At 36.3% G+C, this 27,293-nt stretch overlaps 1 protein-coding gene across 1 annotated transcript; it reads left to right on the top strand.

Annotated features, from left to right (window-relative positions):
- LOC133531217 (uncharacterized) lies at nucleotides 1-26,922 on the top strand. Its single transcript, XM_061869354.1, has 5 exons — nucleotides 1-315; nucleotides 6,293-6,352; nucleotides 16,080-16,175; nucleotides 21,330-21,455; nucleotides 22,452-26,922. Exons 1-5 carry the CDS (start codon nucleotides 313-315, stop codon nucleotides 25,929-25,931), a joined length of 3,765 nt encoding a protein of 1,254 aa, XP_061725338.1. The 5' UTR covers nucleotides 1-312; the 3' UTR covers nucleotides 25,932-26,922.
- The last annotated feature ends 371 nt before the right edge of the window (nucleotides 26,923-27,293 follow it).

Below are 27,293 nucleotides of genomic sequence, written 5' to 3'. Positions count from 1 at the left end.
ATGTCCAAGTATTGGATAAGTAGCTAATTAAAAAATAAATCAACTGCCAGATTAAACTTCCTACCAAAATCTAGTTAAGCTTATGTGAAGATTGTGAAACGCCAACGATGACTTTATTCGTCAGATAAGAGGCAAGTAGCTTAGGACTTTACCGGGACATTGTGAAATAGGCCCTAAGAGTATGGTTTATAAGTAAACTCTCTGAAAATAAGTTGTTTTTTTTTTGTCAAAAGTTATTTTCTTTTTACAGGTACTTTAATCAACAGAAGAAGGAAGCACTGAACCTCGGCGCACACTGGCTCGACTACAATCATGGTTCGTATACATTTAGCAGCAGCAATACTAATAGGGGGTATTGCAATATTCTGCCGCCAGAGTGCAGCACTAGCACATATTGTAAATAGAGTAACTTATATATACTATGCCTTAAACAGTTTTTTGAGAAGTTTTGCACTATGACATTTGACAACCGGTTTGGCCTAGTGGGTAGCCCTGCCTACGAAGCTGATGGTCCCGGGTTCAAATCTTGGTAAGGGCATTTAATTGTGTGATGAGCATGGATATTTGTTCCTGAGTCATGAGTGTTTTCTATGTATTTAAGTATTTATAAATATTTATATATTATATATATCGTTGTCTAAGTACCCTCAACACAAGCCTTATTGAGCTTACTGTGGGACTTAGTCAATTTGTGTAATAATGTCCTATAATATTTATTTATTTATTTATTTATTATTTATGACATTGATTGAAACGCGAAAATCGATATTTCGTTATCTGCTTCTCTATCGCTCGAATATACAAGAGTGATAGACAGGCAGATAACCAAATTTCGATATTTGTGTTTCGCGGTAGGCCCTCAGTATGTGCTAGTGGCGCTCTCTACGCAGAGGTTTGCGTAATATTCCCTATTGAAATTTGGCAGAACTTTTAATTGTGCGTTTGATGCGTTTCTCCAGAAACTTATTGCCTCCCCCAGCAAAATTTTGGAGTGAACTATCTATCGCCCGCGGTAATAGGGTTGTTTCCATCTACAAATCTTAGGGCAGAATTGTATCCCAATAAATTCTTTTGGATTATAAAAACATGTTAAACTACTTTTAGGGGACCTGTAATGACCATATTTTTGTACATATAGAATTTAAAATATCTTTTGGCACACGTCACGTGACCAAACTCGAAACATAATTGAAGATTCTGATGACGTCACAACTCTCGGATTGACACTGTTGACAGTTAGGCGATGAACAACAAATGACAAATGTCAGTTGACAGTTTGTATCTTCTACGTGTGTATGTAGTTATTTGTCAAACCGTAAACTGTGATGTCACACAATTTTCAAAAAGCGTTTTGGGCGCGAAAGCATCTGTCAAAATATATTTTGTTAATTTAACATATTTAAAGCCGTTTTTAGTATAAAAGTTGAATTGTAGGGCAACTTTTAGTTAATATAGAACGTAATACAAGCATTTCAAAAAATTGGAAAGAACTCTATTGCGGACCGATCCTACCTTGAAATCTTCAAGACCCTTCTGGTGTTGCAGACGCGTTTGTCTCCTATATTATTAAAAAAAAATATTATTAAATTTGGTATTTCTCCAAAAATAAAATAATAAATAATATAGGGATATTCTTACACAAATTGACAAAGTACCACGGTAAGCTCAAGAAGGCTTGTGTTGTGGGTACTCAGACAACGATATATATAACAAACAAATACTTACATAAAATACATAGAAAAAGTCATTGGCTCAGGGACAAATATCTGTGCTCATCACACAAATAAATGCCCTTAACGGGATTCGAACCCAGGACCACCGGCTTCATAGGCAGGGGCATTAACCGACTAAGCCAGACCGATCGTCAAACAATCCAATATTTTTTTAATAATAATCCGGTTTTTTATCCTATAGCCTAGTATTTAGTCCATCGCTTTCACCCAATAGCCCAGTTCATTTTAGATTCCATCAACTCTCAAATAGTCCTTACACCCTGGCGGGTGCTGCCACTGCGTGCGTCCCATGACACGGGCAAGGGCAACATCCGTTAGGTGTACCCCTTACATTTCATTAAAGTGTCAAAAGGAACTCTACGTGTTGGCTTCGGCTCCGCGCACGCCTCCCAAAGGTCCGGAACACCATTGTTCCGTGATGGAAAAGACATAAATAATAATAGCTGCATAAATGAATTACTCTGGTAGTTATTAGCTTAAGATCATTCGAATTTTTTTGTGATTTGCGGACAAATGCCTTATTTGCGGCGTCGGCGCACATTAAATCGTTGTGAGGGATTCGAGTGTTAAAGCCCAAGATGGAAATAATTTTGCTGCCGTTTGACACATACCATATTTGACCTTCTCATCAATTCATTATGCATGCAGTACAGTTAATTGTCTAGCTAGACCAGCGGTTCCTAATCTGGGGGTAATTACCCCAGTAGGGGTAAAATCGTATTTTACGGGGGTAATAAGCTCAATTAAATATACTTAACAGAAAATTCTCCTTTTCGATATGTGGTGTACATCAATAAAGAATATATTTTTTTTTGTATTTCTTTATTGTAAATAAATGCCCTGCGACCTGTAGACCTGTAGACTGTAGGTCTAATTTCTTACAATAAATAAATAAATAAATATTCTTTATTGTACACCACATATCGAAAAGGAGAATACAAAGAAAACACAAATTACAATTAGGTAACAACAGGCGGTCTTATCGCTAAAAAGCGACTCTTCCAGACAACCTTTGGGTAGCAGGAAACAATAACTTACAACAATGAACAAGAACATACAAGAATATTGATATTTATTGGGGTAAAATCGGGTTCCCTAGTTAGTCATAGGGGCTGAGCTAGACGCAATGTAACTTTATAAAGTAAGGGCATTTCCCGTTTATCTCTACATTTATATAGTTAACAACGATCGCAATGTTAAATATAGGATAATAAATTACCAAGTCGATAACGATCGGCTGTCGTTGACGTAGCATAGAAAGTGCTTCCAGCCGTAAACATTCAGCACGCCCTACCGGTCGTTGAAAGCTTTATAGTCTTGGTATTTAATAAATTATACATATTTTATTTCATAAAGATTATTAAATTGAAAGAATTTATTCAGGACGCTTACAGTATTGCTGAAATGTAATACAACACTTTTATTAATATAATAACATAAACATCACTGAGAAGGTCTCCCGTCAGCTTGATGTCAAGTTACCTTTGAGGCCGCGTAGCCAACATGCAAATCGCTTACGCTCCGTAGCGTACGAAACGCAACTATCACTGTCGCACTAATATGGAATAGTAATAGAGATACACAAAGCGTTTGGTTGTTGAAGCGATAACTTTTGTTTAAACTACGTCGGTGGCAAACAAGCATACGACCCGCCTGATGGTAAGCAGTTTCCGTAGCCTATGTAAGCCTGCAACTCCAGAGGAGTTATATGCGCGTTGCCGACCCTTATACTCCGCACCCTCGGCCTCGTTATATATATATATATATATAGTACCTGGGCGACCAAGCTTTGCTCGGTTATAACTATTTATTGTAATATGGTGGTGTATAGGTGATAATTAACATAAACTTAAAAAGTAAAATGTGAACTGACAATTATTATTATTTACAATCGATTTTAACCTTACAGCACTTGTCACAGAGTAACGCCATCTATTGTAATTGACAATTATTACATAGGTCATTTTTTTACTAAATTAAACTTGTCTAAAACAATAAAAATTAAAAAATTACATATAAACTTAAACATATAAAAAAAAAAAACAAAAGTTAGTGTCACCGGGCGAGATTCGAACCCGTAACACTCGTTTAGCAGTCCGCGTCTTAACCCGCTGGACCAGACGGACAGTGGCCGGTAACACGAAAATAGCGCCCATTCGGGTCGTATTGGAAACTCAAAATCCCATACAAAATGAGACTTAACGCAAACATGTACGTCACGTTTCGCTATCGAATAATAATATACAGTATAGGAATCACAGTAGTTATTTCGTCAGATGACAAGCAAAACTCACTAATTACTAAAAAATAATTCAACCTGAACGAACCATATTAGCCGTAATGAACCATATTACTACTAAAATAAAATTTATTTAATTTTATTTTAGTAGTAATATGGTTCATTACGGCTATGAACTTGTGGTGGTAATTAGTGAGTTTTGCTTGTCATCTGACGATTTGTTTTAAAAGGGGGTAAAATTGTTGTTTAACCGCTCGTGCTATAATTAATACTCGAGCAAACGAAAGATTCCAAAATTGAACCACGAGAGTAACGAACACCTGTTTGAAAAGTGGAATCTTGAGCGAAGGTCTTGAAACCCCCGTTCAAGACACGATTAGCAGGGTTACACAAATTTTGCCACCGAGTGAAACACAATTTTTTTCACCACACTACTGTAACAAACAAAATCAAACCAAATTAAATCCAAATGAATGGTATTAAATATTTATCATTCAAAATCATCATTTAAAAGTCAACTCTACCTGCCAACATAAGGAATCAACTCAAAATTTGCATCAGATATTGCTTCTCCGCACATGTGGATAAAATGTTTTTCTATCTCATTAGTTTTTGAACAATCAAGAGCGCCTTTACCTGCTAAATCTAAAATAACACTAAAATAAATTTATAAAAAATGTCCCCTGCGGCTTGATAAATAGATATATATAGCAAATTAAAATTACTTCCTGTCTTTTGGACCCAATGGTAGATATTCCTTGATTAATATACGTTTTATTTTTATTAAATTTGGCTCACTAGCAGAAGTTAGCTACACAATACATGCATAACACCATTGCAAGATAAAAACTTGTTCAAGCACAACATATCTACATAAATATCAACTTCCTTAATTAATTCACTAAAGACACAGCAATTATATTATTAACTACAGACAACTTTCGTATGATATACGATAATCTAGTCTACACTAAGGACTGACTTAGAAACTAGTAAATGACCTAGAGACATAATAATCTTGACATAGACGCTGATTACGTGACTACTATGCAAATATCACTATAAAATTATAAATAGGCGGCTATAAATAAATATTGGAGCAGTGGAATGAAAGCTAGAGGTGAAAATTGGATTATGATATCGGTTGAACATTCAGGGCGTTTTCCAGTTTACGTTAAGCACTAAAGACTTATAAGGGTGTCGATTTTAGTCGGTACATTATGATAAAAGTGTACTACGCTGGTCATCACACTCGAGGCGATACTATGCGCGTGACATTGACATAGGTATATCTAAGGACGAGCCCTACGGGCAATAAGAATGGGGCCAGTACAGCGGTGTCACGCACGCGAATTCGAGCCAATCGCGCAGTCTAACGCTACAATGCGATTGGTTGACGAGTTCGCATCACGCGCGCGATTGGTCGCAAGCAGTTACGGCTCGAATTAGTGAGTGACACCACTGAACTAGCATTATTCTTAGTGCCCATAAGGCCCGTCCTTAGATGAAAGCAGCAATAAGAAAGCCGATGTACTTAATGGCCAATGCACAAGTGTTATATACGACGCATTACAATACACTTGCAAGGAAAAAACAAAACTTCTATATTAATCAAATTTTAATTGTTAAAACATTCAGCAAATGTACAGTCGCCGTCAGATATACTGGAGCAACCGAGGGGCTTACTGATATCTGAACACGTAGTCATTGACAAGAGAGGCGTGATCAGATATTTGTGAGCACTGGCCGCTCCGATATATTTGACTGTACAATTATAAAAAAGTGTCAATCGGATTATCATACATTACCGCACATGTTCGATAATTATAATTTAAAAAAGCACGTGGGTTTAATTATGAGCCTAAAAGCGGTTATTTATTTATAATAATAAAAAATCTGACAGATCAAACGAAGGGGCAACGCTATAGTTCATATTAATATCTAATTTTATTTATAGAAATATTTTCCTTAATGTATCCAGCGAGGATTTATTCCAGAAAAACATTTCCATATAAGTTGAAAAGTTAATTACAAATTAAAATATGTGCAATTAAATTATATAAAACATACATATTCAAATTTCAAAAATAGTCGTAATAAATATATTGTTATTAAATACCAGTAAATATTCTTTATTGCACCAACAATTATACATTTTACATACAAATTAAACTACAAATTAATGTAACATTAATGAAGACACAACATAATACATATAAAACTTAAAATTTAAATCTAAAAATAAATAAAACTAATCTTAAAATAAATAATGTTATATTTTTATTTGTTTATTATTTTTATAACATTTGTTTGTTTACAGTGGGCGCGAGTGTGGATGGCGCTGACCATATCCGGCGCGTACTCGCAGACTACGCACACGGTAAGTTAAAAAAAAACAACAAAGACTCTTTTAGATACATACCTTACAGACTAACATAATACATAGATAGGTACACAAAATAAATATTAAACCCTACAAGCTAAAAATCATTTTGGCAACAGAACAGTCTTCTGCTGCGCCACCTGTTCTGGTGTAGGATTTGAGAGAAATATAACACCCTTCGGCCAGGAGTCCGCGTTCGCGATGGTTTCCACTGTTTCCAGCAGCGGCAGCAGCGCGCCACGAACGAGCTGAAGTGGACGTAATGACGCGATCGCTGCTTTGACACCTGCGAACATATTCAACCACATCGTCTGTCGTGGCGGATACATATACACACATATCGTCTGCCCTGGCGGATAAATATACACCGCGTTTTGTTTTATTTCCGTTAATTTCAAGGGTGCATTCCTGAACTTAATTTAATAACTTTCTCAAAGACACCGGTATTCTAATAAACTCCATTGCGGAGATAATAAAAAAAAAAAAATCTTAGATGGCCCTTACGAGCGTGTCACTTGCCTTAAGGTCTGTTTACATATTGATTAGTATTTAGTACGAATTTATTCATTTGATGTTCGAATTTTTTTTTTTTAAATAAAATAAAAATTTTATTGGCATTAAGGTAAGTACATTTTAGTGATTGAAGTCCCTGACTTCTGAGCTAGGTAAAAACCTGTGTTACAGAAGTCAGTGTAAATTACATTGATATGTCACACTATTCAATTGTTTGGTTGAATTAAATGTAATGCCCGTGTTACAACGACGCTATTTGCATCATTTAATAACTTAAAAATATATATAACATTTTTTTTGCGATATGCGATTTAGTTTCCAAACGTACTTACCCATACCATACCCAGTTAAGGGAATTTAATAAAAACACGGTGTATATGTAGGTACTTCATATTGAATCTAGGATTCCTTCAACACCCCTAGATTGAAATGGATCGAAGCATCGAACCTTGTCGGGAGAAAGTGCCGCACATACGTACATAAACGACGCTGCAATATCGCTTCCTGCTCGCAGTCGTACAATGGAATTTGCATAAATCCGACCTAAGGTACAGGAGGGAGCGAGGCCATGAATTTACTACGTATAATTATGATGCTTAGAAAAGTTAGGAGTAGACCGACCGCCGTGAGCTAGTTTCATGAAATGCATATGGGGCATAGAGCCAGGACATTAGAAGAAATTAAAAACTGGTTAAATTTTGCATGTCAAATACACTAGGTAGTGTAAAATCCATATAACGATTTACTCCTGCAATAATCTTACGCCTAGGTTCTTAGCTACTCTAGCGCTACTCTGGAGAGAATTGGAACTATTATTTGTAGCTGACAGTTGGACACTTTTGCAACAGTTCTGCCTAAGGAGATTCTGTTCCTTGCCTCTACCTTCCATAATTGGTCCGATAGTAAAAGTTGCTCAGTATGGACCTATATATTTGCCCCGTAAATTATTGCAGGTGACTAAATAAACACCCTGTAGTACAACTCAAAGAAGGCTCTGAAAATGCATGATGTCTACGGTCATGCGTCTACGGTCTATCGGTCAATATTATAACTAATATATGGATATATTATATAACAATTTATGTTACTGAAAACAAAAATATCTTTCCCATCACGCCAAAACACATTCATTCAGAATCTAATTTTGCAGGTATAATATAGGAAAAAATAGGAAAAACAGACACGTCAAGTTTTGGCGTAACATTTTGGTTATAAATATGATTTTATTAATATCTAAAATTAAAACCACCCTACCTACAAAACTAAAACGAATACCTTAAAAAAACATGGGTGACCTAGTCCAATATGTTTATATTAAGCTAGATCACCCAGATCCGATGCCTGCAGAAGGGTTCCCATAAGGCTGACTGCGTTCCCCCTTTGGATCGCAACGCCGATCGGTTGGGCAAGGAATGAGCCAGCCCTACGGTCCCCGTGACATCAATGTTTTTTTTTATGTTGTCTAATAAATTTGTGAGCACAGTCCTAGGGTTTCGACTGCAAATTAATAATAAAAAATAGATTTAATTAGGTCTTCCAAGTTATTGCGATTGTTGGAGTAGGTAACTAATAGATAGGTACCGTTCGGCTAGCTCTTCAAAGTTTGCCTGATAAACTACTCTAATGTCTATATCTCAATTAAATAAGCAATAATGTACCTATCAATTACACACAAGAAGTATCAATATCAATTTCTTCACGGCAACTTACCGACGAGATGAAAAGCGCAAGTTACTTACGCCACGCTCGCTCGCGCGTGCCGGCCCGACTATTAATAACAATCCGATCTTATTGTCTATTGTTTATTATCTATGGCTCTCTATTATCTCTGGTACAGCTGTTCGGAGTTTTTTGCGTTAATTAGCGAAGTGGCGTAACTCTTTTGTTTTAAGTTTCGAACTTTAATTGCTTTTGTGATGGATGCGTTTTGGAGACTGTTACGTGCTGCATTTGCTTTTTTAGGGTTCTGTATTCAACTAGGAACCCTTACAGTCAGTCCGTCTGTCCGTCCGCGGCTTTGCTCCATGATCGTTAGTGCTAGAAAGCTGCAATTTGGCATGAATGCCTAAATTAATTATAGCGACTAAATGGTAAAATAGAAACTGGAAAAAAAATGTGTACTTACTTCCCTAGCCGTATATTTTTTTCGCTTTTTTGTTTTAATTCTAATTATTTAAGATATAATGTTAAGTTATAATTGCATACCTGTAATATAATAACAATTTCTAATTAGCTACTAATTATTGATTACTAACAAACACAATGGAAGAATAGGTATTTAAACTATCATAGCATAGACATTAGACAGTCTATCGGATATAATTTTAACTACATATATTTTCTTGAGTCAAACTTAAATGTTAACATTAGAGATTTAAATGAAGCATATTTTATTTTAGCTACTTGTTTATGATTCATTTATTAGAACTAACAAAACATATTTGTAGTTATTTTAAAATATATTTATCGCGCACCAGTCGCACCACATAATAAAAATATGAATACAGTAGATATTTAAAACGCTCTTCAATAAACGGAAATGAACTACAGACGTACTACCGGCAGTAAGTTTTCTACATTATTTTCTGATGATAGTTTCAGATTAAATAAAACAAAACATTAATCATTTCCTCTTTATCTTACTATATTTGCCATATATGGCTGCGCATGCGGTAAGGGGTTAAATAGATAAAAATATAGGTAACATATAGACTACCTAGCTTACATATTATAGGAGCTTCGTCTGCCAACAAACCACTCTGTGGTTTGGCAGAAGTATATTGTAAATATTTATAAGGCATGAAACGTGAGTAAACGTTTTTTTTTTACTATCACTATCGTCTTTTACTATTATGTATGCCGGCAGTCGGTTTTAAGATCAGGCAGATCGTAATGTTCCTGTGTAATGCTTTGACAATAGTCACAGTAAACTGATAGGATAGGATAGGTTCGTTAGGTTGCCTCAGATGCCCGAAGGGCAAACTATTCAGAAATAGGAGCCCCGCTACGCGGTGCTCCGTCGACTCAGAGACCGAATTTTTACGTTTCACGATATGCCTAAGAATTTCACGATCTGCCTGATCTTACGATCGGCTGCCGACATGTATAAAGCTCTAAAACCAACAAGCTTAACCAAAATAGTTTAAGGGCCGATTTAACTAAACTAACATTGCATAATGCTTACATAAAGCTCGGTCTGGGTTCCGAGTGAAAGGAACTTCCTATTTGGTCTGTCTGTCCGCGTGATTGAGTGCCTAAACTGTACGACAGGTGGAATACCTTCCTTGATTGTTGAGTTACTGCGTCAGTGTTGACTTCCCACACCTACTTATCATCCTATCAATTCGGTATTTGTTGTAGTATTGTTGTCTGTCTGTTTTTGTGTAAAAACAATATTTATGGTAACTGAACATCTGAATTTATTAAGTGACCTTAAGGATTCAAATTCCGAATTTGTGAAAGATAATGAGAAAGAAAGAAAGATAAATAAAAATGCTTTATAGCCTCAAAAACCAAGGAGGACGTCTAACTAAGATGACAATCGTAAATCGTACATAAATGCCAAACGTAAAGAAAAAGCGGCCAAGTGCGAGCCGTTAACGCACTTGGCCGGTTATTCTGGGTTCCGTACCATTTATGACGTATTAAAAAAAACTACTTACTAGATCTCGTTCAAACCAATTTTCGGTGGAAGTGTGGTGGTGTGGTCATGGTAATGTACATCATATATTTTTTTTAGTTTTATCATTCTCTTATAGAAGTTAAAAGGGGGGCGACGACACATTTTACCACTTTGGATGTGTCTCTCGCGCAAACTATTCAGTTTAGAAAAAAATGATATTAGAAACCTCAATATCATTTTTGAAGACCTGTCCATAGACACCCCACAGGTATGGGTTTGATGAAAAAAAAATTGAGTTTCACATCTTAGTATGGGGACCCCCAAAATTTATCGTTTTTTTTCTATTTTTGTGTGAAAATCTTAATGCGGTTCATAGAATACATCTACTTGCCAAGTTTGAACAGTATAGTTCTTATAGTTTCGGAAAAAAGTGGCTGTGACATAAACGGACAGACAGATGGACATGACGAATCCATAAGGGTTCCGTTTTTTGCCATTTGGCTACGGAACCCTAAAAATGAGAAATGCTACGAAAAGTCGTGTGACTTTCCATAGTTTCGATTGCCGTTTTCTATCAAATCAAATAAATAATTTTATTTTCAGGCAACTAAAGCCTTTACAAACTAACGTACATAGAATAAAAAAACTTATAAACTAAAAATCATGTTGGCGACATAACTTTCTGTTGCGAGGAAGGATTCGGCAGATTCCCACGGAACCGCCGAATTACCACACCATCCGGCCAGAAGTCCGCGCTCGTGATGGTTTCCAGCCGCGCTGCAGCGGTCCATGAACGAACTGAAGTATCTAACAACGATTATCATCTTGGCTAGGCTCTCAGGTGGTGTATGTTGTACTTATGACTATATATATAATCGTAAAAGCATTGACATATATCTAAGGACGATCCTTAGATATATGTCCGAATAAGAATGGGGCCAGTACAGCGGTGTCACGCAGACGAAGTCTAGCCAATCATGCAGTCTAATGCTACAACGCGATTGATTGGTGAGTTCGCATCAAGCGCGCGATTGGTTGCAACTACTTGCGTGTTAGACTGCACGATTGGTTCGAATTCGTGAGTGACACCACTGAACTAGAACCATTCATTGCCCGTAAGGCCTGTCCTTAGATATAATACGTCAATGCGTAAAAGCCAACACCGCCGCGCTCAACACTAAACATATCATTACTCGTACACATCTTTGTTCCACTTCCTGCATGTATTGTAATGGCGGTTCCGGTGTCATTAAGAACAGGAGCAGTTTACAAGCAAAAACTGATCGGTGATTTCCTTTATGAAATTATGATTGCTCTAGGTGAGACGGAATGTAGAGACAATCGTGTTATAAATATTTTCATCACATTCATTGTATTGAGTACGGAATAATATTTGATATTTTAATTTAACAATCGCTTTCCTTGAAGAAATCGGTCCACCTGACCCCAATAAGGCTAAGATGGTTCCCCCTGGGTTAAGGTCAGTTAGTAATCGATGTGGCAAAATGCCTGGACAACGCTAGTAACATATATAACATATATGATAAACAAATAAATAATAAATATTCGAGGACAATCTAGCCGCAAACTAAGCAAAGCTTGTATTATGGGTGCTAGGCCGTCGCCTATCGCGGCAGTATGTATTTAACTATATACGTATGTAGATAAATACATACTTATATTCATAGAAACCACCCATGACTACCAACTCAGGATCAAATATCTGTGTTCATCACACCAATAAACGCCCTTACCGGGATTCGAACCCGGGACCATCACTTCGCATTGACTAATTTGCTGGGAATGGGGACTAAAGCCTTTTGTACAAAAAGATAAGGTCTGCGCCCAGCATTGGGCAGTAGATGGTAGATGAGTAGGCTGGTGAAGACGATGATAAAAAAATAGTAAACAAGTCTCAGTTTTGACTCGGGCAATTTGCTTTCGTATGTCCGGATATTCTCCTCTACAGGTCGCAATTCTTAATCAATACTCGTGAAATTTTGTGAGCCGGTTCAGGGTGCGTAGACAACGTGCTAATAGCGTAGTCATTTGTCTCTATTACTCTTCCATATTAGTGCGACGGTGACATTTGCGTTTCGTTCGCTACGCAGCGTTAGCGATCGTCGTTTAGTTTTTTGGAAAATGTTCAAAATGGTGGAAATTGACATAAAATACTTAAGTGCCATTAAGGTAAGTAAAGGACTAGAGCTCACAGAACCACCAGTTTTGGCATGCTACTTTAAAGGTAAATCATAATCTAAAATAAATGTCGATACTAAAAAAAGCGACCAAGTCTAATAAGTTAAATGTAAATTATTCAGTCAGAGAGTGGACTGGGACTTGTAGAAGAAAATTCTCTAAGCTAAATAAATGGTATAGTGTGATGTGTGATTGGATTGTATAGTACAAAGTTTAATTACACCGCATTCTACAACCGGTGTTCAAAGCCCATACCGAAGACCAGGAAACCATAAACGCATGAGGCTTTTCACTCGCGGAAGGCATGTATCCTCAGATCTAAACAGTCCGAACTCCAAGCCCCTTCAATAGGACTTAAACCTTTACATTTATGTCGTAATAATCCGCGATCTCCTTATAAGCTGCCCTGTTAAATCTATCACTGAGTGTATACCCAGGGTATAAATGGTCTCAAAGTCAATAACAATTTAAAGTAATTGTAGATCCAACAATACTAGTTTGCTGTTCGATGTTAGAACGATGCGAATAAGTTGCACGAGAGTAAAAGTGCCCGGGAGCACATGAAAGTGAACATTTCAAAGGCAATGTCTAGGTTTTGCACTGGGGCGAAAAGGGGCGGAAGTATTTAAGGTATATGGTGACATAAGTCCGTATTTCTCGAAGTCAGAGCGGCTGTAAGTTATATTTATCTTTAGATAAAGCCTACGTTTATTTGAAAGTTGTTATACGTATAAATCTGTCTTTTGTTTTGTTGCTCATAGAATAATGTATTTCTACTATACTTAATCTCACAAGCCTTCTTGGCTTACCGTGAGACTTACTCAATGTGTGTAAGAATGTCCCTATACTATTTATTTATTTAATCATTTAAATAATATATTTTTTAAACGAAATGGAAGCCTGCATGTGCACACGTGTGTGTGTGTATAGTAAAATTGTCCCATAGTAAAAGTTGCTCAGTATGAGCTATATATTCACCCCGTAAATTATTACAGGTGACTAAAAAAACACCCTGTATATCAGTGGCCATACCATATTTTTGTACCTAATTCGTACTAAATAGTACAAATTAGGTACAAAAATATGGTATGCTTTTCATTTATTTTTATTTAGGTACACCCGCCATTCTGACTCTCACTGTTTAAGATCTCAATTCTTTGAATTTAACATAGATTTCGCTACGGCTCAGTAGATAGGTACATGCATAGTAATTGGTTGCAGACTGTTGACGTTTAACAACCTAGTTACCACAAAATATATGGCACCGTCCTGAGCTATCTATTTTTGCTGTCAAATTTAAGACGCATGATATTTTCTTACATTTTACGTACCTAGCTTCTAATCAGTATTTCTTAGGTACCTGTCACCGTAGTATATTACTCGTAGTATTTATCGATGTCTCTGCAGAATATAACTAGGTACTCCTTGATTTACCTAGTGCATTTTTGGCAATTAAGCGCCCTAAAATTCCATAGCTACATTAAACTTCAGCACATAATAATTAAGTACATTACGATATAAGTGCGAAAAGAAGGAAATTCGCAACGAGTGGCGATAAATTTAAAAAAAAAACGACCGAAGGGAATGTTTTAAGTAGACACGAATTGCGAATTACCTATTCACGCGTGTATCGTACAATATTTTACAGTACACAATAAAGTGCTAATTACCGCACTAGTGCGGTAAAGTAGCACCATAATTATGTACTGTGAAGTTTATTTTTAGACCAAGTCAATCTGTAGAAAAAACGCTAAGCATGTCATATTTAGCAAAACAAATTGCAAGTTGTAATGACTTAACGAAACTTATTGATTAATTAAAAACAGGTCGAGATGAAAAGCTCGAGCAATTGAAATATATTACGTAAAGCGACAGGTCAGGTTTGTTGGTAAACACAGTGGCGTGTAAAATGTGTGGTAAGTGGGCCGTTTGCTCGTCAGGTGATTGGCGGCAATGATTTCTTGATTGGACATGACTTGACGGGATTATTGTAAGGTGTTAAATGTATATGTAAAAGCTACAGACAGTTACGTTAGTTACGACTGAGTAATTAGTATAGTATATCATCCATTTCAGTTTAAAAAATGATATACATTTTTTTAAACCAGGTAAAACTATATAACAAAGATATCGATTTAATATACATTACGATACAAGTGCGAAAAGTGGAAAATTCACGACGAGTTGCGATGAATTAAAACACTAACGAACGGAGTGTTTGGAGTGTTTTTAATCGACACGTGTTGTGAATCACTTTTCTGTACGTGTTTTGTACAACGTTTTTCAGTACTATGGCCCTTTAAATTTTTGACAACGCACGTAGAGTGCGAGTTACCACACTAGTGCGGTAAAGTAGCACCATATGTACTGTAAAACATATTTAAGAGCCTCGCCTTATGTATTAAAAGTCGAATTCAGTAGCCGTACCACGAGTTGGCATTTGACATTGACGTTCGTGTCTGAGTGAACTCGATTGCATTCCCTCTCCATCGCACCAATTCATCAGTACGAGCGAGATTGACTGCTAACGTCAATGTCAAATGCCAACTCGTGGAAATCGCGGAAATCTGCATCTCATATTTTTGAATACTGCAGTTGAATTTTTGACAGTGAAAAAACACAATGTTCCGTTTTCACACTTCGCACAAGATACAGTTAACAACGGTTAGGTTGATTCTATTCTATTTAAAGTATCTTTAGTTCCGGTAGACGTCTTTCCGATGAGAAAATGTAAGTAAATCATTATCAACAAACATAGATAGTTTAATCATACTTTAAACCCAAAGATACCTCAAGCTATAAAATGCACCATAAAATAGATAAATTTAATTAAAACAAGTATCCACTTCTCTTTGCATGTTAAAGTAAGTACCAATCTAACGCCCATACATGAAAAATAATAACGCGATTGCTTCCGAGTTCCAAAACAATTATTGATAATAATAACTCTCTCCATTACGTCAGCGTGTGTTTTACGCAACACAATGACATGGATATTGAATTGTAACGTTATATAAATTGTATTAGAGTAATCTAATCTTCATCTCCGAAGTGGACCACCTGTTAAGTAACCGATGTAATGCTTCGCAGCTTTTGTGATTCAAGGAGACACGCTTATGAGGTGTCAATGGTTGTGAATTACATAGCGTAATAAAATTACGTTTGAGGGCATATGCGTGTATTTAGGAAAATACTATTATTTAATTAAAATATCGTTAATAGGTCAATAGGTATATCTAACACCTATATTCTTACTTGGAATACTTGTTTTAGGTTATTTTAGTTACCTACATGTACTCGAGATACTCCACACAGTAAAAATATTTTTAGTCCTTATTATTCCAAATTCTAACTTATCTGGTTTATTAATTAATTGCTATTATTTTGCAGAAAATTGAGCAGAACGGTGTTGGCTATGAGTGGGGCTGGCATCTGACGCCGCAGGGAGACGGCACCGTGGGACACTACTATGTCAAATTGCCGCAGGTAACATTTCTGTACACCTAATACCGAATTGACCTTTTACCAGTACCTACAGCATATCATGCTTCTTCTTTATGAAAGGGAATTCAATCCTTTGCAGGTCTTACTATCCGCAAAGAGAATTTGAAACATTATATAGTGGATTGTCAAAGTAAACTTTGTAGCCCCAGTAAAGTTACAGTGTTTATTTTGTGACCTGCAATAATTAACGGGGTGAATATATAAGTCATACTGAGCAACTTCTACTATAGGACCAACACCGAAATCTCTAAAAAAAATTGACTGTTTCATACATTTTGGCTGTCTGACCTTGACATTTTCTATGGGACAGTAATTTTTTTTTACGTGATTTCGGGGTTGGTCCCATAGTAAAAGTTGTTCAGTATGACCTATATATTCAGCCCGTAAATGATTGCAGGTGACTAAATGAACGTGTAAAACCAGATATATCCTAAGTATAAGCTTTAAGTAAAAAAAAGGCCCATCCAGTCGGGAACAATTTCTCGCCAATCTAATTAAATAGGCTGGTCCGTTTGCTTTGCCCAAGCGCCCCGCCTCGGTCGAGCCACGTCTACACTGGCCGTTTTATGCGAGGAAATTGCCTCGCGCGTATGCTCGCGCTGTGTGGACCCACCTAATTGTCTGGTCAAATCATGAGGTGTGGATGCAAAAATGAAATTGGCTCGCCGATTCCACTTTATTCGATTGTAAGATTATGATCGATGAAATGAAGGCACGAGCGTGTTAGATTATTATTTATAAATTGTATTATGTATGAGACTGACCTGTTTCTCTGACTTCCAATGTTGATAAATATTCATTATTTAAACACTTAACTCAATATCACGCGAAGTTTACACAATTTGTGATTTATGTGGGTACGATACGAAACCACGGTTGATTAGAGAAACATGGATAGTGGTAACTTTGAGACAGTAGTTAACCTACTAATAAGATTTGTTAACTATTTTAAAGTGATTATATTATGTATTAATATTACTTATTAGTAATTATGTATAACGGAGTTTATTGAAAAGATGTTGTGATCATTTTATTCTGCATTATTCGATAAATGAGAAGATACGTTTGTGACGTCACTTCTCGAACGACAAATGGCATGATTAACCAGTTGTGAGTGGCTGGTTAGCAGTGGATATAAAAGGGCCCGACCCATTTCATTTTGATTGATTCTCATTGTGATTCTTCGTTGCGCTGCAGCACTGAGTTAATCGTCGCCACAGGAATATTGAAAGTTAAGTAAATACTATGTTGATCATTATGTTAATGTTTTTGTACTTACTTGATTAATTTGATGAATTAATTATTAAATAATATATTGGTGAATTATAAAGTATTAGTGATTGTATTTATTAGTTGTTGATGATAAGGTTAATAAATTGGTTTATTAACTATAATGAAAAGGTTTTATTTTCAATTATATTTGTTAATTATTCTAGTGATTGATTTAGCAGTTTCAAATCATTCTGAATCAAGGTAAGTAAATAACTTGATGACAAGTTATGCCTAATTTATACAGCTAACTTAGTGTTATCAAGCAGTATTGAGAATTTAATGTAATATTTACTATTAATTCTGTTTTAATTGATTATTTACATAGCAGCAGGGTTTGCTTTTATCTGCTCGGACATCCATTTTAACTTATTATTCTTACATCAGAAGTTGGGATAGTATTCAGCCTTACTTTAAAAAATGCTTATGTAATTTCAGAGACATTTAGAAGCTGTGCATGGCCTTCTGAAAGCGATCAAGGATGCTGTCTCCGGTGCTCTTGGAAAAGACGTGGACATCGCTTTGCCTACTTTCGACCCTGCTACAAGCGACAGTGGAGCAGAGTCCTGGTATATCTATAATGATGTAAATGTTAAAATTGTATTTTTTATAGTAACGTTACCTCAACATCAGAATCGCCTATATATTTCAAATAATTTGCTGTACTATAAAACTGCACATAATGCAAAATGAATTGTCAGATTGGCCGAACGGTTTTTAGAGAGTTTAACAAACTGTAAATACCACCGTCCGAAAATCTACAGGATATACACCTTTTCATTTCATTATGTATCTGTGTACACGAATCTTAATGGATCTCTTAATTATACAGAATTTTGAATGATAAACTGATAAACGGTATATTTTTTTAGTTCTGACACTTGGAGACTTTTACACCTCAATAATTTGAGTTTTTTTTTGTGTTATTTTTTTTTAATATTATTATTTTACTTTTTTTAATTTGACGTCGTCTTTGGTATTTCCCATGTTGACGTGTAAAAGTGCCCTGGTGGCCTGTTCGCTGAATAAATGTTGAAGGTGCAATTTACTAATAATGCTGGTAAATATACATTTTGTTAAATCTGCTGTAGATTGGTTCAAAAAAAAAAAAAAAGCTGGTCGGCCACATACTTGATACCGATTGGTCTCACTGGCAGAGTGAGAATGTGATCGGTATGTCTAGGTATGGTTTGGCATTTTTCATACACTATTTAGGTATCCGCTGGTCGGTCATTTACTTGGTGTCAATTGTCTCACTAGCAGCGGGTGAATGTAATTGGCATGCCGAGGTATTTGGCAATACCCACATTTTTTTATACACTTAATTGGGTATCCGCTGGTCGGTCATATACTTGGTGTCAATTGTTCTCACTAGCAGCGGGTGAATGTAATTGGCATGTCTAGGTATTTGGCAATACCCACACATATTCGCTGGTCGATTTGAATTGGGCTAACATGTATATTCAAGCAGATCATGATATTGATTATACGAAATGTGTAGAATACGATGATTATGTATATAATTGGTTTTAGATTTATTTAATGAATGAAGTGATTGTCTAATTACGCTTTTAGTACTTCGGGAACGAAGTACACGTCAGTATGGCCGTGTTAGATTATTATTTATAAATTGTATTATGTATGAAACTGACCTGTTTCTCTGACTTCCAATGTTGATAAATATTAATTATTTAAACACTTAACTCAATATCACGCGAAGTTTACACAATTTGTGATTTATGTGGGTACGATACGAAACCACGGTTGATTAGAGAAACATGGATAGTGATAACTTTGAGACAGTAGTTAACCTACTAATAAGATTTGTTAACTATTTTAAAGTGATTATATTATGTATTAATATTACTTATTAGTAATTATGTATAACGGAGTTTATTGAAAAGATGTTGTGATCATTTTATTCTGCATTATTCGATAAATGAGAAGATACGTTTGTGACGTCACTTCTCGAACGACAAATGGCATGATTGACCAGTTGTGAGTGGCTGGTTAGCAGTGGATATAAAAGGGCCCGACCCATTTCATTTTGATTGATTCTCATTGTGATTCTTCGTTGCGCTGCAGCACTGAGTTAATCGTCGCCACAGGAATATTGAAAGTTAAGTAAATACTATGTTGATCATTATGTTAATGTTTTTGTACTTACATGATTAATTTGATGAATTAATTATTAAATAATATATTGGTGAATTATAAAGTATTAGTGATTGTATTTATTAGTTGTTGATGATAAGGTTAATAAATTGGTTTATTAACTATAATAAAAAGGTTTTATTTTCAATTATATTTGTTAATTGTTCTAGTGATTGATTTAGCAGTTTCAAATCAATCTGAATCAAGGTAAGTAAATAACTTGATGACAAGTTATGCCTAATTTATACAGCTAACTTAGTGTTATCAAGCAGTATTGAGAATTTAATGTAATATTTACTATTAATTCTGTTTTAATTGATTATTTACATATCAGCAGGGTTTGCTTTTATCTGCTCGGACATCCATTTTAACTTATTATTCTTACAAGCGCAAGAATACCAATTTCTAACGCTATTATGCACATTTGGGGACATTTCTTTAAAACTACGAGCCCACGAATTAACGCTGGATGAGATCGACGCCAATTTATTTTCTGATCAAAGTGGTCAATTGCGTCTGGACTGGCCTTAAACAATCAATATCGCCATCTGTAATAATTTTATTTCACACTTCAGGTTGGCAATAATTTTATCCGACATGTTGACTTCACCAGTTACATTGTTAGTCCAACTTAACCAACCATCCAACTTTTCATAAAATTTACGCCAAAATTGGTTTACCATACTATGGCCTTGCTCTTTTCTTTTTAATTTTTGATAAAACTTTAAGAATTATATTTTAATAACAAAACTTCCGTGAGACCCATATTAAATATGTTAAAACGGGTCACTCACGTATTTTAAGTCGAACTAATTATATTAATGTCACTATCATCATATTCATCACCCAGAAAACTTTAGAATTTATCCACCACCAACCACCACTAAATATTTATCTGACGCACAGCAACGATCTTCTTTCAATAATAAAATGAGGACTAGATGCCAGTTAGATGTGTGTGACGTGTAGTACCTAAGCTTCTTGATACAGCCGAATGTGACCATTCTAATAGATATAAAGGATTTATACTGCATATTTCCCTTGTTTTTGAATATACCGGGATCCCGGTATTGCATTTAAAATACCGGTATTGAAAAATGTTTTAAAAAGACGGGATCCCGTGATCCCGCAATACCAGGATCCCGGTATTGGGAGCCCTAATAATAATAAATAAATAAATAAATATTATAGGACATTATTACACAAATTGACTAAGTCCCACAGTAAGCTAAATAAGGCTTGTGTTGAGGGTACTTAGACAACGATATATATAATATATAAATATTTATAAATACTTAAATACATAGAAAACACCCATGACTCAGGAACAAATATCCATGCTCGTCACACGAATAAATGCCCTTACCAGGATTTGAACCCGGGACCATCAGCTTCGTAGGCAGGGTCACTACCCACTGGGCCAAACCGGTCGTCAATAAACACTCTATATTATTCCTATAGTTGTGCCGTTCTCGAGAATGTTCTCCATTTTGTATGGGGAATGTTCTCGAGAACGGCACAACTATAATTATTTCTTCTTAGAATCACGAGGTTTTTCTCAATTTTTTCTAAGAAAAAAAATCCTATTTTGATCCATTTGAATACGTTTTCAATACATCCTTCAAAGATCGTAACAAAGCGGATTAACCAAAAAATGTATGATATTTAGGGGACACTTTTCTTCTTGTATTAGCCATATCCATATTATTTCAGAATGAGCAAGAGGTTCGCTACGTTGCCGACAACACCGGGTACCACGGTGCTGTGTCCGTGAACACGGGAACACATACCGCCAGCATAGCGCTGGGGGAGCGCGCGCTACAATTCTCAAATACGCAGGTTTGTACATGGTCTCAAACTCAAACGTCTGAGCAGAGATGTGAAAAATAGTTTACAGAAAGTATTTAAATACAAAATACAAATACTTTCTTGATACACTATTTCAAATGTAAAATAGTTTTCAAATTTGTATTTAAAATACTAAACATCAAATAGGTATTTTCAAAATACAAATTCTTTGCGATAAAAAGTACGCTTGAATAGTGAATACGTAGTCTGAATAAAAAAGTATTCCTCGGAAGTTACAAGTTGGAAAGGCTTTCTTTATTCTTTAAACACTGTGTATCAACTATCAATCAGTCCTCTAGAGTGCAAATTTCGTGTTGTTTCCTCATGTTAACCGGTTGAATGGACTTTTAAGTGATGGGTTTTAACGGTCAATTTTCAAAAGCATTATTTTAGACTTTAGGTTTTACAACTAGTATATGCCTCTCGTTGGTTGGTGAAAACGTCTCGCCTGTATTTCAGCAGGGCAGAAATCCTCGCAACGCTCAAGATTCCACATTTTTAATCACTTATCACAAAAAGTTTTTGCCTTCGCCTTCGTACATTTTGTAAGAATACGTTTTGAAGCCGCATCATGCCTGCGCCACGCCTTCACCACTCCGTGTCTGTATAATTTGCGCCTTAGGGAGGGACAGCGCGATGAATGATGGTACCTTTCGCTGTCAAAATTCATCAGCATTCTATACTTTTATTTAGTCTATGGTTTGCTGATAAACGTACTTCACACTTCTAACCAAACTAATATGAAACAGCCTTCTTCCTACATCGGATGGTTATTTTAATAAGACATATTTATTGCAAACAAAAGTTATTCACTTACTTTACCTGTTAAAAACTGTTTTAGTAAGCGAAAATTTAAGCAACACCACAAATATCTACGCATTAATTTAGTAGGTACGTCTAATATAACAAGTGTTGAATCCAACTTTTACTTTTCCAATGTTATATGTTGTGAACACTTTGAGTAATAAGATAATTGCCTTCTTTCAGCTACCACTAACAACACAGCTGTACCAAGTATCACCCTCCAACGACAACCAAACACAAGAACCCGCCACTCCTGCGCAGCCCGTCGAGATATATCTCCTGCAACAGCAGTTCTCGTCTGGCGACCAACAATTTCCACAAGCAAATGTCCAGTACACAATACCCAACTACTACTACAACAACAATGTAGCTACCCCCGCCTACTACAACATACAAACTCTACATCCTATTCAACTAAACGAACAAATTAGTGATAAAGTAACGAATTTCGAGACGAAGCAAAGTGCAGAGCGCTCGAAACCTCTTCAAACCAAAGAGGATAATGCTGAGCAAGATCATGAACATCTCACAACCAACATTGTCCAGGTGTTCAAAGATCATAATTGCACTAACGAAGAAGAAATACCCGAGGAACACAAGGACAACTCACAAAAACCTACTCGTGTCTATGTTGAAACTCCTACGTATGACATTCGTAACATTAATGGAAATTACGGCATCAGAAATACTGAGAGACCGTTGACTTATCGAGGAGCTGTTCATTTTAAAGTTGAGGCCCCTCGAGGCAATGCAAGGAGTGAAAGGTATTATTACAATGAAGTAGCATCTACAACTATTCGTAGTGTGACAACAGAAGATGATCAGATTTCTAGACTAGTTGCTTCGACACAGGATATAATATCGAATGAAGACCTGCTCAAAATAAATTACGCTGCTGAAAACCAGACAAATGTGCATAATGATGACATTATCAAACCAAAACCACGATTCAGTTTAAAAGCAGAACAAACTAGATATGACCACTATTCTACTGTATCACCAAATACTCAAAGAAACAGAATCACTGAAGACACTCGATATGACCACTACTCCACTGTAGCATCGAATACTCCAATAAACAAAATCACTGAAGATACTCGGTATGACCACTACTCCACTGTAGCACCAAATACTCCAACTCGATATGACCACTATTCTACTGCCCGGCCAAATAGTCCAAGAAAAACAATCGCTGAACAAACTCAATATGACAACTATTCTAATGTGCCATCTTATAGTCCAAGAAATAGAATTACAGTCAAAGCTAAAATACAAAACATTGTTGACAGTGAAATAGAACACTTAGAGAATGACCAGAAGAATGAGGATGTTCTGAAAACAAATGCAAATCAATACACGTTTGCATCGCCTATAGTTGTTCAGGATTCAAATTATGACAATTTCAAAGACCAAATTGTTAACAATTTAGTTTCAACTATGGTTCCGTACTTGCAAGAAGGCTATGAAATTGTTGGAGTGAGAAACAGTCTTGATGAGAATTTAACGAATAGTGCAGACAGTGAAGACAGACAATCTTCTTCCGAAGACCTAGTCAATGTAACGCCAAGACCTGTAAGTCAGAAGTATCTTGCTCCTATCACTGTTGCTTTAAGACTTTACAATGCGAATGACTCTGGAATATTCAATACTGTGGATGATCATGAAGTTTCAGATAGCGAAGTCGTAACAGACATTGTGAAAAGCCCTCATAGAGAAAAAACCGTTGTTGAAATTCAGCAATCCATTCCTTTGAGCATTACACACATAAATGATGTTGAAGTCCATGAGTATTTAGATGAAGGGAGAAGTAACGACAAGGGGCCTTTAGATTTAGCAAAGTCTTTATATCATAGATACGTTGACGCTTTGAGGTCTAAGGACTCGTATGGACAGAAGAACAACCGAAATAATGCTAATTCAATTACTGATCAGAATGATTCCAGAGAACAATTAGAACCAAGTGAAAATATCCAGACAGAAGTTGAGATCAGACCAAATGGTGACAGTAATGAGAGGAATGAATATGCGAGGCCTTATGAATACACTTATAGCGTAGATCAAGATCACCCAATTATTCAACCCATCATTATTGAAAAGGAAGTACCGGTCACTAAATTCGTTGACAGATATATAGAGAAAGAAGTACCTTATCCAGAAAAAGTGGAAGTTGTAAAACATGTGCCGGTAGATAGACCAGTTGCTGTACCAGTACCATATGAGAAAATCGTTGACAGACCAGTTGAAGTCACCCGTTTCGTCGATAAGCCTTACCCAGTAGAAGTACCGCATTTATATCCGGTACAGGTACCCTATCCGGTGGAACACAAAATCTATGTCGACCGACCGGTACACGTGCCTTATCCTGTAGAAAAGGTTGTTGAAAAGCAAGTCGTTCATCAAGTCCCTGTACCGACCCCTGTAGCCGTGCCAGTAGGAGTACCCGTCGAAAAAAAAGTTTTGTACCCTATCCCAATAGAACACCGGGTCCCATATCCTGTTACGGTAGAAAAACCAGTAACTGTTGAGAAAATAGTGCACAAAGAAGTACCGGTTCCATATGAAGTTGAAAAACGGGTACCCTACCCGGTACATTACGAAACTAAAGTTCCTGTCCCTTATCCGGTGGAAAAGAGAATACCAGTTCCGGTTGACAGGGTTGTCGAGAAACCGGTAACAGTTACGAAATATGTAGAGAAACCGGTACATATCGAAGTACCCGTGCCACAGCCAGTACCGGTTGCGGTACATGTTCCTCAACCTTATCCGGTTGACAGAATTGTAGAGAGAAAAGTACCTTACCCGGTCCCAGTTGATAGGATTGTTGAGAAAAAAGTACCAGTTCAAGTCCCGTACGCTGTTGAAAAGGTGGTAGAGAAAATTGTCGAAAAGCCTGTAGTTGTAACTAAATATGTTGACAAGCCTTATCCAGTAGAAAAGCGCGTGCCGTATCCAGTTGAAAAAATTGTGGAGAAAAAGGTGCCTTACCCGGTCGAAGTGCCGGTCCACGTCAAGGTTCCTTACCCGGTGGAAAAGAAGGTTGAAAGGCCGGTATACGTGCCTATTAGAGTACCATATCACTTTGAAAAGCCACAGGATTACTACACCTATGCATACCCGCACGGCGCTGAGCAGACACAAAATGTACCCAGATATCAGCAGTTTGTCGAACAACGCAAGCAAGCGACTCCAGCGTCAAATTTAAATCTTAACGAAATACAACACAATTTCGACCAAAAGGCCCAACAGTCGTACGCTGCGCAATACAACCAATATGTTAAAGATTTAAAAGACAGAAAGCCTGCTTCTTCTGTGCAGACAACACACTGGGGGAATCTGTATGCGTCGTCATACCAGTATATCAATAATACACCCAAGTTTGAAATCCAAAAGAACCCAGCACTCTCTAACTACATTCACTATTTAACCAATAACAATAACAAGCAAAATGACTACTATGGTCCGCCGCCGGTAGTTCGCAATGAACACCATTGGGGACAACAGAATAATAACTATTTCGTACCAAATACGGAACAGTTAAAATTGCGAAGAGCCGACAGAACGCCAAAGGTATCGAATTTAAGGATAGAATATGGGTTTAAACCACCACTGATCCCTAGCACTGAAATTGATTTAGATGGTATGCCAGTTAAGAAAGATGATTAATCTCTGAAATATAAATATTACCCAATATCATCGCTAGAGGAAAATTTAACCAAATAAGTTCTGCTGACGTGATATGATAACAGTTTAGATCTGTTATATTCATAAATATCTTGCCTCACACCAACCTAGTAAAGTTTATATGGTAGGTACTTACAGGAGGTAGTCTGTGCGTAAAGACCACACAGACTATTCGTTTACAAATTTACATTGTCCCACGCCGTTTTCTTAAAGTACCGATGAATTTTGTAAAAATAAGTCAAATTATAAATACAGGTTTTGCTGAATTTAGGTTGAACTATATCAAGCCCACTCTTGTCTTGGAGCTATCGATAAATGTATGATAATTTTCAAACAATTTTCTTAAACTTTGTTTCGTAGGATCAGTTACAAATATGATGACCGATGGCATCACGAAATGCGTTTGCAGTATATAGGTACAGATTGTTTGCCGGGAAGAATTTGGATGGCGTCCATATAATTTGTGATACAATTGAGAGGCTCAGACGTAGTATTATACCTTATTATTGTTAGTTTTGTAAATAGTTTAATTTGTATATCTACTTAACCTATAAAATTGTTACTTGTTGTATTTTAAACGAACGAAATGTTCAAATTTGTTTTTATATTTGAGAGATACGATTGTGTGTTCAGAGTTATAAACAATACTCAATTATTGTAATTATTATTCAAGTCATTTACTAACTTATTCAATATTAGTTATAAGTTATTATATTGTAATAAAGAAATGTAAATAGGGAGGGAAGGGAGGGGTTTTGTTTTAACTTATTTTCATTAAACGGTTATACTTTTTCCAAATTATTTTCATTTAACCCTCCTTTACAGATTAATCACTTCTGGACTGCAAACAAACCCGTACTTCAATTAACAGCTATGTAGATGGCGCAATACGGCTCCGTACATTTTTTATACTACGTCGGTGGCAAACAAGCATTCGACCCGCCTGATGGTAAGCAGTCTCCGTAGCCTATGGACGCCTGCAACTCCAGGTGTTATATGCACGTTGCACCATTGTTGAGCTCTGGCGGTCTATAACTCTGCAATAAGGCTTGGTTCACACGGCGTTATTTTTTCCCTTATGCCGTATACGGGATTTAGATTAAATTAAAGAAGGTAGTATTAATTACCCTATTTTCGACACATCGCCAATGGTTGGCATCTTCAACCTCGTTTTACAGCAGCTATGATGACTTTCCTACTAAAATAAATACTCACATACCCTTTCCCAGCCATAGTACGATTTACACATATGCGTCTATAGAATTTCAACCTTAGCAATCCAATTTAAGGTTCAAACTAGATTGGACTATCGGGAAATGTTATTTGTCTTCAAATGAATCATGA

The sequence above is a fragment of the Cydia pomonella genome, chromosome 24, assembly GCF_033807575.1.
Source record: "Cydia pomonella isolate Wapato2018A chromosome 24, ilCydPomo1, whole genome shotgun sequence".
NCBI lineage: Eukaryota > Metazoa > Arthropoda > Insecta > Lepidoptera > Tortricidae > Cydia > Cydia pomonella.
This window is presented reverse-complemented; position numbering and strand designations above follow the sequence as displayed.